Source organism: Chaetura pelagica, unplaced genomic scaffold, assembly GCF_000747805.2.
Source record: "Chaetura pelagica isolate M959 unplaced genomic scaffold, ChaPel_1.0 scaffold174, whole genome shotgun sequence".
Lineage (NCBI taxonomy): Eukaryota > Metazoa > Chordata > Aves > Apodiformes > Apodidae > Chaetura > Chaetura pelagica.
In genome coordinates, this window is record NW_009953722.1 from 2,943,172 (window position 1) to 2,957,610 (window position 14,439).

Consider the following 14,439-nt stretch of genomic DNA (forward strand, 5'->3'; position numbering starts at 1 on the left):
TTGGTGGCCTGATAACAATTTTCGGGAGCGTTAGACTCCTGAGAACTGAGGTAGATGTTACTTGCAATGTGTTGGTGACCATCTGTGCACTAACTTTCTGTCACTGCCTGTAAGCTCCTCTTCCCTTTTCCCCTTCTGGTGTGTTTATCCACTCTATGGGTCACTTAGTGACTCCCTTTGAGCTCACTGTCTTCCTTTCCACCTCTGAACTCCGTATTCTGTACTTAGTTTTCCTTAAGCACTTTGATTTTTATTAATGTCCCTGGCCAGATTTTCTCAACTGATCTCTTCTGAGTTTCCCCAGCTTGGTCCCATGTGTCAGTGCATACAGTGCTGTCCTTTTCTGTGACCTTACCAAGGATGTCTTCTCAGAGCCCTTTGCACCTTCCTCTGCTGTTGGAGTACAGATCAGAAATGGACTTTCAAAAGAGCAAGTCATTGCCTGCAGAGCAGTGGGTCTGTTCTTTACAGTGAGATCTCAAAGTCTCACTAGCTATATCCTTCAGCTTATGGAGGTGTCTCTGGAGCTTGTATAGTTTGGAAGAGGAGGGAGGTTTTCTTTTGTGAATTTTCTCCTTCACGTGATCTGCTTTTCTCAACTAATTGCAAAAAAAACTAAATTCTGTTTCCCAGGGGCTCCATCCACTTGAGTCTGCCTGTCTTACCTTTCCCTGGTTTGCTCCCATCTCACCTGGACACTTCCTAGTATTCTGTGTATGAGTACAGTCATTCTCTCTCCTCCCAATCCCTTTCATACCAGTCACTTAACCTGCATTACCTTTGCTCTCAGCATCTCCTTGCTGCCTCTCAGAGTCTTTGATTAAAACTTGTTACAGCCACAGCTTGTTGCGGGGGCAGGAGGAGGCAGACATTCACTCTCTGCAGTTTATGAGAGTTCTCCCTGGAGCCCGATGTTTTTGCTACCTTTCTGTCTCTAATACTTTTAATAAAGTTCACTAATATCTTCTGCTGCAGCAAATTTTTCACCTTTTTTGTTCTGCTCTGGCTGTTAACCTGAAAGCTGTTCTCTTGGAGTGATTATCTCTTTTTTTTTTTTTTTCCTTTCTTAGTAAATGTGTTTTTCCCCTCAGTTTCATCCTCATGCTTCTGGAGACCTTCAGCATTTAGCATCTGGTGGAGCCTGCGTCTTTTTATGTCCTGCTCTGCTCTTTCAGATTACTTCTCTCCCTTCAACTACACATTGTATGCTAAGCTGCTGACTTTTCTAGGTACCTCCAGGAGATTGAGTGTTCAGCCCCCATCTCTTTTTCACTTGATCGGGCTTGTCTGTCTACATTTAACATTTATGTCAATTCTGCTCAGCAGTAATAAGTGCCTGCACCTTTTTGGCATTAGAGAATGGATAGACAAGAGGCAGGAAATTAACCAGTTTCTGTTGGAATATTGAATCCGAGATAAACCCTTTTGTGAAAAAGAAAAAGTTTGAGAGTCCACAATCAACAAGCTTAATGAGTTCTCTTCCATTTTCTTTAAAATGTAAATACCATAGCATTGTATCAAGCTTTTTGTATTACCGGTTGGTTCTGCCTTATTAGGAAGTGGGTCCCTAAACTGGAGCTGATTTTAAGCAAATACCAGCTCACTCTTGCTTCACTGCTTCCGTTTCATCTGAGTCTCTCATACTTCAGCAAGCCTCTTAATCATCTCCAAAAATGCTGTCTTTAAATGAAATTAAGATGTGTAAGGTAAACTCTCAAAGATGTTAAGATCCCACATTAATACCATCCTTTTTTGTTGTTTTAAGAAAGCCACCTCTGCCTCCCCTCCTTTCAGGTAGCTGTCGTTTCCCATTAACGTGACCCTGACAGTTCCCTGGCTGGCTTGTGACTTCAGTACTTCATCTTGTCTCTGACTTGGTAGGAAATGTCAGTGTAGGGGATTGTATTTCACAAGCTGAGGGGTTTTCAGTGAACTCGGGAGATCTGGGGATTTTTCAGAGGCAGATGGGGCAGCTGTCCCTGCTCTTCCTCCTGCGGCTGGGTGGGATGTTGGAGACACATCCTTGGTTCCCTTAACTCAGGGGAAGAGCTTCAAGATAAGCCTCTTACCTGCCAGGTGTGCACTCTGGTGCTTTGATTTCCTGACGTTTAGCTCTTGATCCAACATGGAACAACTTGAGCAGTTTAGAGACAGGCAGCAGAACGGATAGGCTGCCGGCAGGCTCACCTGGCTCTCAGGAGAGCAAAGATTGGATCCTACACCTGCACCAGACAGAGCAGGACTTCAGCCTCATTGTTTTTTTTTCTCTGATCTTAAACACAAGTATGTGTCCTGGCTGTTTGAAAGATGAGACATAGCCTGTTTTCCTCTGTGCCTGCATCTCACCTGTGCTAAAACTGGTACACACATCTTTGGATGGAAACTTTGGAGGGAAGAAATGATGTTATTTCTTTTAAAAACATTGCTGGTTGCTGATGAATGCTCTGTTTCCCCCATTGTTTTGTTTTTGTTTGTTCAGATTGTCAGCTGCTGGATGCTGAGTGGTGTCAACATAGGGGCAGTTTGCCCTCAAATTAGCACAATCCAGCCCCTATCCTGCTAGTGTGCAAACGGTATGTTAATGAGCATAAATAATCATGTAGCTGTGGTTTCTTGCTAATTAGGTTCATCTTGCCGAAGATATCACACAATCATTATCATTATGTTACATAAGAACAAAATCTGTTTCAGTACTTGCATGCCCTGGTTTACCCCATGGCTGGTGGTGCCTTGCTGTAAGTAGAAGACAGCATCCCTTGTTTTCTCCTCTCCTAGTGCCTGTGCTCCTTCCTGGTCCCTCACACAGAGAAAATTCACAGAAATGAATGCAAGTTTTCCTGAATTAGGAGTGACAGCATATTTGCCATTTATAGCCTAGGAGTAGCACAGTGTTGGAGATGGAGTAGTAAAACAGTAAATAGGATAGGGGTAACATTGCTTTCACATTCTTGTCAACGTGTGGTTTTTTTTCTTGCTTGGTGTTACTGAGTCTTAGAGTGCCACTTCTCAGCCTGCACATTTCTTTCTCCAAGGCTTAGAAACCTTGTTCTGTCTCGAAGCAGTATTGTTCATCACCATATGGGATAAGGTAATTATTAGCCATATAAATTTTCATTTTATAGGACAGTTTTAATTCCTGGAGGCCAGCAATTACTATGGTAGTTCTCATTTCTCGCCACACTTTTTCAGCTGACTACACATAAGTATGTTAATGTTGCTTCTCCTGTGGTGGCACTTTCTGTACGCAGTTTAGTGGAAGTCCCAGTGTACTGGGTGCTATGCAAGCTTACTGGAAGATAAAGCCCTCTGAAAGATTTACAAGCCTTACAGTGTGTAGGCAAGGAGAAGGCATTTATTTTTGTGCATTCAAAAACTGTTTCATTTATACCTACTTGTTCTTTAGCATGTTCTTAATTAGCTGTGGGTATCATAGAAGAAATGTATAGACATGGAGATCAAAATATTTTCTAAAACAGGAGCTAGAAAGGTTTGATTGCAGATTTGCCTTTATTGTTTTGATTCCTTTTCTTGCCACGTCAACACTTTTGCAGTTATCAGTAGCATCATTGTATTGCTCATAATTACTTTCCAAGGAAGAATGCAAATATTCACTGTTTCTATTCAGGCTATTCAAATTGCTCTATCAATCATCCTGATTTCAAAATTATAATAAATTCAGCCCTTTTTTAAGGCAATGATAAAAACTTTCCCATCCTCCCTCTCCCAGAAAGCAGAAGGAGAAGATACGACTTTAATGAAGTCATGTTCTTGCTCCCCGAGTGAACTGGTCCTCTGGACCAATGAGAAGTTCTGGGCAGCTGTAATTTCCCTGTTGTCCTGATGAGTTACCAGCCTTTTAGGTATTACATCTTTTATATTTTACCTAAGGGGTCTTTATATTGTGACAGCATCCAGGCTTCTCCTGAGGCTATCTGTAACCACACAATGGAGGCAGCAGCAAGGCTTTTTTCCCCTTCAACTCTTTTAATTCTTTCACTTTGAGGGCAAAGCTTTACACAATTGTGTCTTCAGCTGCTGTTTAACACCTCTTATGTTTGGACCCGTTAAACAGGTTGAAAGAGAAGATCTAGAGGAATTTATATCCAGGTCTCTGGAGCCAGCAAAGCGGTGTGTTTGTAAAAGCCACTCCATCTAGTGGCAGTCACTTTGCAGAGCTGGTCTGGCAGTGCCCACCAACAACTCCTGACTGATGGTAGAAAAGCCTACAGTGGTGTTCTGCTGTGGGTTTTCTGGTTTTAGGTCTTAAAGAAAAAAAAGATGCTTGAATTTTTTATCTATTCTTTATCCTTATGCATAATCATAATTCATTACTTACTGTGAATTGCTGCGTGTAGTCATGGAAATCCACCGAGAATTTTGAGTGCTGGCGTCAGGATGGGCTCTTCCTCATCTCTAATCAATGTTTGTGTTCTTTTTAAAGTGGTATTAAAATGAGCGAGGTAGTAGAGCTCATTTAAGGAAGGGATGAAGCTGAGAGCTTTGGCGACTCAAAGACTCTGTTGGAAGAGCAGCTTTTGGCAGGGAGGGTCTCTCTGGCTACCACGTTGCCTGCAAGGGGGCTTTGCTGCAGCACACAGCCAGAGAGGATTGATCTGTGCAAGGTGCCCTTGGCCACTACAGAGGCTGTAAGAAGGCTCCCAGAGCATTTCATGCAGAGATGTTAACTGGCTCTTGAACAATATGGGTTTGTTTTCTGTTGAAGCCCATGGCAAAGGGCAAAGACATGAAGTGTGTCCTCTTCTCATGGCCGGTGCCTCCTCAACACACCTGGTTCAGACAGAAGAGCTTAAAGGCAAAATCTGTGTGATGCTGGCATGTCCACCTAACCAAACAAAAAGACCAGGAACCAGACCACTGCTCCTGCTGTCAGCTTTTCAGTCTGTGTCAAATTCTGCAACACCTCACACTGCCACCCGGACTCTCCTGATAACCTTAGTGCCAAAGGTCTGGTCTTGTTTTCACTGTGCAGCCATGGGAAACCTCACTGATCACTTCAGCACCTTTCAGTATCCTAGCTTATAGTAAGGCAAACTAGTATCTACATTAAAATAAAATTCCTGTAAAGTGCAATTCCAGATCAGGCAAATGGCTGTTTTACTGCAACTTTAATAAAAATCAACTGCTCCTTGAATAGGTGCATGCACACATACTGCTAGAAATTTCCAATTATGATATTCCTAGCAGCAAACAAAAACAAAATTAATGTCAGCTGTATTCCCCAAAGCTGAAACTACATTGCTAATGAACTCCCAAGTACTCTCAGATAAAACTCTTTTTGGAGAGACAATAAGGTGGAAATTAGTGTCATAGTCTCAATGTAAAAATAAAGAGGGGGAAAAAAAAAATATCATTGAAATTCAGAGTAAGACTTGCCTGTCCTGATCCCATTAACTGTGTTGTTAGCATAGCATATGCATGCATAGTCATATTGTCACATAAGTCACTGCTGCCTTCAAAAGAGCACACAGGAATTTGTTTTCTTTCATTTGTATTTCAAACAAAGGTAGGGGTTGCACAGTGCTTTGCACCTTATTTTGAGGAAGTCTCTACTTAACATGACTCAAACAGGGACCAGCTACTTCATAACAATTTGTTAGTCTGTCTGGCAGAAGTGCTCAGTTGCATACAATTTTTTGAAGCTTTGCTCAAACGTAATCTTCTCAACATGGAGCTGTGGCTTTAATTGTTAAAATGGTTATCTTTTTGTGTCAGAAATAAGCTGGAATAACAGCCATCTTTACATGTTTATAGAACCACTTGATTTATTTAATTTTTTGGGGGGTAGTTTTCAAATGAGTAAGACACTCTTCCCTTCTGGTTTTAAGCAGGTGTTATAATGCCAAGTTTAAAGTTGCCAGGCTTCACCCAAAGCAGGTTTGTCAGTTGTCAGCAGGGTCATCATAACAACATGTAACATACGCAAATTCTATTAGGAACATCTGTAAAGCACCTTCTGGATTAAATGTACATTATGTATTAGATTACTCCTGTTACTCCTGTTTAATGTGTGCTTCAGTGACATTTCTCTCCCTCCCTTCTCAGACCCTCAAAAGGGTCTGTGTTGTGTGTTAGACTATCCCAGTAAAGGTTGTTTATAGTCATCCTTGTTTGTAGCACTGCAGTTGCAGTGTCTTCTGGAGATCTAGGTTCCTGTATTTCCTTTAACACTTGGTGTCTAGGCCTGGTGAATCAAATAGAAAACTTTAATGAACTCTGGACAAAGTGTGGAATGTTCAGGTGCCATGTATAAGTGCAGTATAAATGTCTCATTGGCCAAATTATCTCTGATTCTTTTGGAAATGCTTGTGATTTCTTCTAAGTATTGGTATTGTAGAGATGAATAATTTTCTTCTTTCTTTTAATTTTAATAGGAAAACTGAGCTGTAGTACCTACTGTGCAAGTCTCCTCTTAAGAAGTTGAGATGATCAGTACTCTTGGTTTTGGCAGAAAATCTCTCGTGGCTGTTCTGGCTGTTTATTGTCAGTTGTGGAAAGTGAACAGGTTAAGTCAGTACAAGCCTGTATGTGGCATCTGGGATTTGCTGGGTGTCACAAACAATTTCCTCCATGAAAAAGTTTGCTTTTGCTCCTGTTGCTACTGTAATAATCAAGTTGTCCCATTCCACATGCAGAATAGCTGTAGCACACTGAAGCAATGATTCTGGTTCTAGCTTACATTCAGGCCACTCTCAGCCACCCTAGTGGTGGAAGGGGGCCCTAAAGCAGGTGTGCAGTGCATATTCAAGGCATGTTATATGGGCAAAGTTACATAAAGGAGCATAGCATAAGAGCTTTAAGATCTGTCTTACTTATTGATGCATGTAGGATGCTCAGATGCTAATTGAGGTGCCCTGACCAGGAATTACACTCTGCAGTTAAACACCATCCACAAGCAAAGGGAGGGCATGGTGAGACTCAGAGACCACTGGCTAGCTGGGAACTTTCTGCTGGGCTTCTTCTTTCTGAGGGGCAGAATGTTTTAGGTGTATCCCTAATGGGATGAGTTACATTTATGTGCTTCTCACAGGAGCAGTGGCTCCTGCTCCATTTTCCTTGGAGTTTTGGCCGGGGCTGCACTCTGACCCAAACTTCTTGCTGTGCTTTTCTTGGCAAATATGAGCCACTCTCATTGAGGCTTCTGATCCACAAAAAATGGATTGCTGATGCACTCAATGACTTAGCAGTGCTGGTCACCTTTCCTGAACCTGTGGACAGAGCTGGTTAACATAGAGTCCAAACATGCCAGTTACCCAGGTATGCTTAGCAGAAGGAAGAAACAGAGTAATGAGGCCATGTCTAGATTCCTACATTTGTAGAGGAAATACCTTGTTAAAAGTTTTGCAATAACAGATCCAGGAAGTTAGCAGATCTCAAAGTGCTGTAACAGGGTAGTGTGAATATACAGGCATAGTGGGTGAACAGTGAAGCTTACAGTGCATGGCTCTCTTACCATTCCCTCTCTGTTGTCAGGTTTTCAAACCCCTTGGTGCATTTTGAAAGAAAAGCAATGAAGGTGATGACTCAGTTTATTGCTTCTCCTGCTGTGACATTTGGTATTATCTTAATGAAGCAAGCCCAAGGAATATTGGTCTTCAAGGTACTTTGCCATCAGAAGCCAAGTCCAGATCTAGAGAAAGGTATTTTTCTGGTATTGCAGCTCAGGTTTTGATGAGAAATGAAAACTGCTTTCATGTGGAATACTTAATTCCCTATGCCTCCAGTTTTCATGTCATTTTCTAATGTAAATCAGTTTTAGTGAAATCCAGGTGATTTCTTTCCAAGTGCTCAACTCACCCTGATTCCCGTATGTGGCAAAGGCTAAATGTGCTTTAAACATAAGAGAAAGGTCGATTTTGTTGGACGCAGTTCAACGAAGTTGTTTGTGAAGTTTGTCTGCCTCTTTATATTAATGAAGTCTGATCTTTTCTCCTTCCAGGAGTTCCTCCGATGCATTTTTTCCTCCCCCAAGTGTCTCTAAAACCAACAAGACTGGGGTTATGAAGTCAGTCCTAGATGGCCTCGCAGATACAACTTTCCGAACAATCACAACCGATCTCCTTTACGTGGGCTCCAACGATATCCAGTACGAAGACATGAAAGGTGACATGGCATCCAAGCTGGGATACTACCCCCAGAAGTTTCCCCTCTCTTCCTTCAGGGGTGATCCTTTCCAAGAAAAAATGACTGCGGGAGATGATCCCCTGTTGAGCATTATTCCCTCAGATCAGGTGAACATCACAGAGTTTTACAACAAGTCCCTGTCCACATTTAAGGATAATGACGAGAACATACAGTGTGGGGAGAACTTCATGGATATGGAGTGCTTTATGATACTGAACCCCAGCCAGCAGCTGGCCATTGCTGTGCTCTCACTCACCCTGGGCACCTTCACGGTCTTGGAGAACCTCCTCGTCCTGTGCGTCATCCTCCACTCCCGAAGCCTCCGGTGTAGACCCTCCTACCATTTCATCGGCAGCCTGGCTGTGGCTGACCTTCTGGGCAGCGTCATTTTTGTCTACAGTTTTGTGGATTTTCATGTTTTCCACCGGAAGGACAGCCCCAACGTCTTCTTGTTCAAACTGGGTGGAGTTACAGCCTCCTTCACCGCCTCCGTAGGTAGCCTTTTCCTCACAGCAATAGACCGGTACATCTCTATACACAGGCCTCTCGCTTACAAAAGGATTGTTACCCGACCAAAGGCTGTCGTAGCGTTTTGTGTGATGTGGACCATTGCTATTGTAATAGCTGTTCTGCCTCTGCTTGGCTGGAACTGCAAAAAGCTCAACTCCGTTTGTTCGGACATATTCCCTCTCATCGACGAGACGTACCTGATGTTCTGGATCGGGGTCACCAGCGTCCTTTTGCTCTTCATTGTCTATGCCTACATGTACATACTGTGGAAGGCTCACAGCCACGCTGTTCGCATGATTCAGCGGGGCACACAGAAAAGCATCATCATTCAGTCCACGGAGGATGGTAAGGTACAGATCACAAGGCCTGACCAGACTCGTATGGACATCAGGTTAGCCAAAACCTTGGTCCTTATCCTAGTCGTTTTAATCATATGCTGGGGCCCTCTCCTTGCCATCATGGTGTACGATGTCTTTGGGAAAATGAACAAGCTCATCAAGACTGTCTTTGCCTTCTGTAGCATGCTCTGTTTGCTGAATTCAACAGTGAATCCCATCATCTATGCTCTAAGGAGCAAGGACCTGCGACACGCCTTCCGCAGCATGTTCCCCACCTGCGAGGGGACGGCGCAGCCCCTGGACAACAGCATGGAGTCTGACTGCCAGCACAAACACGCCAACAACGCGGGCAACGTGCACAGGGCTGCCGAGAGCTGCATTAAGAGCACAGTTAAGATTGCCAAAGTTACCATGTCTGTCTCCACAGACACGACTGCCGAAGCGTTGTAAGTCAGAGACTTCTCGGTGTTTGTGGGAAAAGAGTTAGTTTTAAAAAAAAATAATTCAAAAAATATCAACAACAGAGAAAACCAAACCCATGGCTTAATGTGTTTGTGCCCTCCTGTAATATTTTTGTTTGTCATTGTAAGCTGATGATTGTGTTAAAAGAATTAACGTCGACCAGTTCTTCAGGTTTTACAATAAGGGATTCAAGATAAATTTTCAAGTGTTCTTTTTTTTTTTTCTCAAAAAGTGTTTACTGAATAATAGCAAGTTTCCTGAAAGAGCACAGAGAAAACACCAGGTTAGCAATGGTTTATTTTTGGGGGTGTGAAGAAAAATTGTGAAACCTAATTGAAAACTAATGCATCCTAAACCAATACCATCCAATAAGACAAAAAGCCTTGTGATCATGCTGTTCATTTCAATGTGAAGTATATTCCATGTCTGTAAGTAATAGGAGTTTTTGATTTTTCCCAAAAGCGGCAGTGCTGAGTTCTAGAAGTTTTGTAAAACGTGTCGTGTCCCGTGAGTTGTGTGCTGTTTTATTATGTGTTCTTGATATTTGTCTGATGAAACAAAGTGATAAGGTAGACTTCCGTGGAAATAATGTGAAATGTGATATGTAAACCCCATTGAAAACACAGTGTATTTGAAGAATTCCTATGAGCTATTTTGGAAGTTTTACACTTTTGGTGGTCTTTTGTGGACTTAGAGGAGAGGCTTTGTGTTTTTCTAGTAAAATTATTCCCCACTACCTTTTACTTTCACATGCATACGAGAGTTAACAGCAGCAGAGGAATAGAGGAGGAGTGTAAGAGGAATGCACTGGTTCAGACTTTTAAATACCACTGCGTTTATATGGAAGGACATTTATAGTTGTACAGACTATTGCCCTGCTCTTGGGCTTTGCATGAATACGAACACTGAAAAGCAAAGGTCCAGGATTTTGGCTCCTTTAATGGGCAACTGGTTTTAAGCCACGTGCTGGTGCTGGACCACTGAAGACAGCATGTGTCAGACTCCATGTGCGATGTTATCACTGTGCAGTCGATGTATACTTGAAGTGTGTCACATTCCTGTATCCCAGGCTTAGGCAGATTCAGAGCCTGAGATGCCAAACTCCTGTCTTCACTAAAAGAGGAGGAAATATTGTCAGACTTAGACATTTTCTTATTGTGTGAGCGTGTATATAAATAAATATCTACGTGTGTGTGTGTGTAAGTATACTAATCAGTGTGAGTCATGGTAGCATAACTAAGATAGGACACTGACCAAATGTAAACTGTATTTCTTGTTGCACGCTTTGCACACGAATTCCGTTTCTAAAATTGAGTTCTTCCAACTGGTTACTGATGAAAGTACCTTACTAAGAACATCCTGACCCACTCTTGAGAGGTGTATCCACATGCTAGAGAAAGCAGCCTTTTAGGTGTACTTGAGAATAAGGGGAAACCAGAGATGGCATGAGCCTGCCCTGACCAATACAGTGGCTGTCGATGGTGTTCCTGAAAACTGACAAAGCCAGAAGTAAATTATAATTTGTGTTAAGGCCATCAGTATTCAAATCTGATGATTGCTTTAAATAAGTTGAGTCTAACTGTGAAACCAGGCTACAGATGACAAAGTTTGGCACTAACTGCTTGGAGGAAGAAGTTACTGAAGGAAAATGGTGACTGTTCCATGGTGGGTTTGTTTCTTCAGTCTGGGACTTTCACAAGGAGCGTGTTACTGGGTAGTCTTTGAGGTGGGGATATTCTGTAGTGCTGTTCAGAATCAGAAGGTCTGGGGTTCTCTCCTCCACTGCCTTGCTTTTTTGGACCATTTCCTCACCCTTCTTCTGGCTGATTTCTGCCAGAATAGCTGCAAAAGCAGCTCAGCCTGTTAGCTGCCTGACTCTTGCTGCGAGAGGGGTGATACCCTCCATGGCACCTAGTGAGTGGAGCCAAATCCATGCTGCCCTGACACCCATCCTTGGGGTGATGTCAGGAGCAAGGGGGGCAGCAGCCTGGGGTCTCTGTCTGCCATGGTACCCCCATGATGTTTCTGATACCTCAGTGCAGACAGTAGGGCAGACAGCCCAGCCCAGTTCAGCCAGTGGCTCTGTGGCGGCAGACACGGCTCCAAGTTCAGGCTGGGTGAGGGTGGCACTTGTTAAAAGATCTCATCAGGCAAGGTGCTGAGCAGCAGCTGGAAGTCACAGGGGTACTTTTCTCCACTTCCCTCCCCTGCTGCTTACCCAGGTGGTAGGACAGGGCACCACGCTCCAGAGGGGGCTGTGGCAGTCAGCCAAAACAGGCAGATTGCAGAGCATTCCTGGAGGATGCACGATTCCTCCTTAAAGATCTATCTCAGATCTAGGCCTAGTCCATCCTAAAGCAGTCCTCTTGGAGGAGGGGAGGAAAGCCCATTTGAAATGTAGAGGTATTTTAAGAGCCATTTTTGAAACTGTCTACTTGGGAATTAAATGCAAACTTCGTGGACCTTCGTTGTGCATTCAAGTTCAAAATTTTACATGATAAATCATGGGACAATGGGGCTGTCTTGGCACTTAACTTGGTGCTTACTGATATAATAAGAAATAGCATCCTGTGAAATGTCTATCATCAGTATCTTCATTTGCATAATGAGTTTTTCTAAAGCTCTGGGAACTGTGTCAGTTCACTTAGAACCATTTATTAAAGAGGTGGCAACAATTTTCCTACACATTGCTTGTTAAGTAGAACTACACTTTCATTAGAAAAAATTGCCACCATTCCGAGGTAAGTTGTACTTAAACTTCAGCTTTAGGTACTCCTGATTTTTAGTTGCCAACCTTCTTCACTTAGTGATCACACAGCCAAATGATTCTGTGTTCCAAAGCCACCCACACACCATCATCATTAACCAACCAACAATAGTTGTAGTTAAGTCTTTGTACCAAATCCAAGTGTCGTGTATAGAAGACCTTCTGTGTCACATGTGTGCAGAGTTAGATTCTCAACAGTCTGATTGTATATTTGTATAATATAATCTCAATGCTGTGCAATTACCATCCACATCTTGCACTGGCCTTTCAATGAAAATTTTAGTGTGTCTGTTGTGAGATAGGCAGTGCATTTTACCTGCTGTTATTGGGCTGAATGTATGTAAATAAGTGAAAAAAAAAATTAAAAAATAAGTCATCTGTACAAGCAGTGGCCTAAAAAGTCTGTAATTGTAGACTAGGACAATTGTTGACGTTGCTGTGACATCTCAAATACTACCTTTGAATAAACTGTTTACAGGGTCTCTTGGGATGCTGTTTCATAGTGAAAGGAAAATCTTTCCTTGTGATAACATGAGGTAAAGAAATTGGATTACCTGAGCTTTTTATTTCCAGTGTTTCAAAGTGGAGAACATAACTCTTTATTGTCTGTAAAATCTAACATTATTACTTCCTCTTAGAAGAATATTGTATCATTAGATGTTTGTTTGAGCTGGTAACATCCATGCAACTGCTGCAATATTTTTCATTAGCAACCTGTATAATAGTTTGTACACAAATACTGTTCAGATTGTCATGAAAAGTAGCTTTGACCATTGACCTACCAGTAGCAGAATAGTATTTCTGTAAGATTTCCAGTGTATTCCTACCATATCATACTTTATTTCTATAATGTAATTAAACTGTTATTTATTCAAGGAGAAAAAGTATTCCTCTACTTTTTTGTTTTCCAAATTTTGAGATAACAGAGGAAGCCACGTGATGATGCTGCCTCATCCCACAATCTGGTGCTCTACGTTTTGTTTATAAGTTTGTCTGTCAGATTCTGAAACAACTGCTTAAACAACTTGACATCAGGTTGTCAGGCGTTGTGGGTTTTAATTGTACGTTGATATGTTTGAAGGATGAGGTAGATTATATATTTTATATTTGTGTATTCAGTACTACGGAGACAAGAGAGAAATGACATAGTTAAAACTGAATCTCCTGTTGCATTATGTAGGCAATTTCCCCTTTCCTCTGTATTAGCCAAAATGCAATAAATCTCTTTTGCCTTCCTCAAATGCATATGTTTGCACAGAGATGTCACATGAAGACAAATCCATATAATTCAGAAAAATGAAAGAGCAGAAGAACACATACTTAAATAGTGGTGCCAACAGCAACAATGGCCTAAATTAATTATTGCTGGTGGTAAATGTAATCGAAGACTTGAGGCAAACAAAAGTGAGTCCCTTTGGCCAGTTCCAGTGGGGAGAGAGTTGGAGGGGGATGGATGGATGGATGGATGGATGGATGGATGGATGGATGGATGGATGGATGATTGGATGGATGGTGGGGGATGATCCAACAGGGATACACAAAAGCTGTGTGGGGAGAGCAAGCTCAGCCATGCCACTGGAGCACACCAAAGCACTCCCACTGCTTCTCATCCACGACTGAAAGGAGGAGCTGAAAACACTTCTGATCTCTTTGTGGGACCACATGCCTGATCCAAAGCCCACTAAATGCTTTAGAAGGGTCCCTGCCCTTTTCAAAGGATCATATGACTTAATGTCAGATGCACATTTCGCCACATTAATGGTTTGGAAACAGTGGATGTCCTTAGGGAATGAAGTGAGCATGTCCTGGGGCCTTGGATCATGGCTGTGCCACAATATTTGTATTTTTAATAATTAGGTCACTGATGAATTAAGAAAGTATTGGCAAAACAAAAGTGACTAGCAATGAAAGGCTGGATCTGAATCTTGAGCTGTGTACAACATTTAAATGAAGAACACTAAGTATTTCTGCTGAAAGCTGTCACTCCCAGAGCAGGCAGGAGACCATTCCCACTGCACTGCCACGAGCACTAGAAAACAAGAGCAAGACTGCTGGGAACCAGCAGTTCCTCTCGACAGTAACACCCAACTGCAGTTGTAAGCCCCTTCTAAACAACATGAGAAGAAGGACAGTTTTCCAAGCAGCTGCTTTCCCACACTAAACCAGCTCAGGAAGTCTGCAGGCAAATACACTGATATCATTTCAGCCTTTAACCTCCGT

At 42.4% G+C, this 14,439-nt stretch overlaps 1 protein-coding gene across 2 annotated transcripts; it reads left to right on the forward strand.

Moving 5' to 3' along the window:
* Positions 1-2,483: 2,483 nt before the first annotated feature.
* Positions 2,484-10,647, forward strand: CNR1 (cannabinoid receptor 1 (brain)). Of its 2 annotated transcripts, none has more exons than XM_010000512.1 (2): positions 2,484-2,573; positions 7,958-10,647. In XM_010000512.1, exon 2 carries the CDS (start codon positions 8,019-8,021, stop codon positions 9,438-9,440), a length of 1,422 nt encoding a protein of 473 aa, XP_009998814.1. In that variant the 5' UTR covers positions 2,484-2,573; positions 7,958-8,018; the 3' UTR covers positions 9,441-10,647. The 2 variants fall into 2 exon arrangements, with proteins under 2 accessions (XP_009998814.1, XP_009998813.1); XM_010000511.1 differs by lacking the exon at positions 2,484-2,573 and having other exon boundaries at positions 8,019-8,084; positions 8,160-9,678.
* Positions 10,648-14,439: the final 3,792 nt, after the last annotated feature.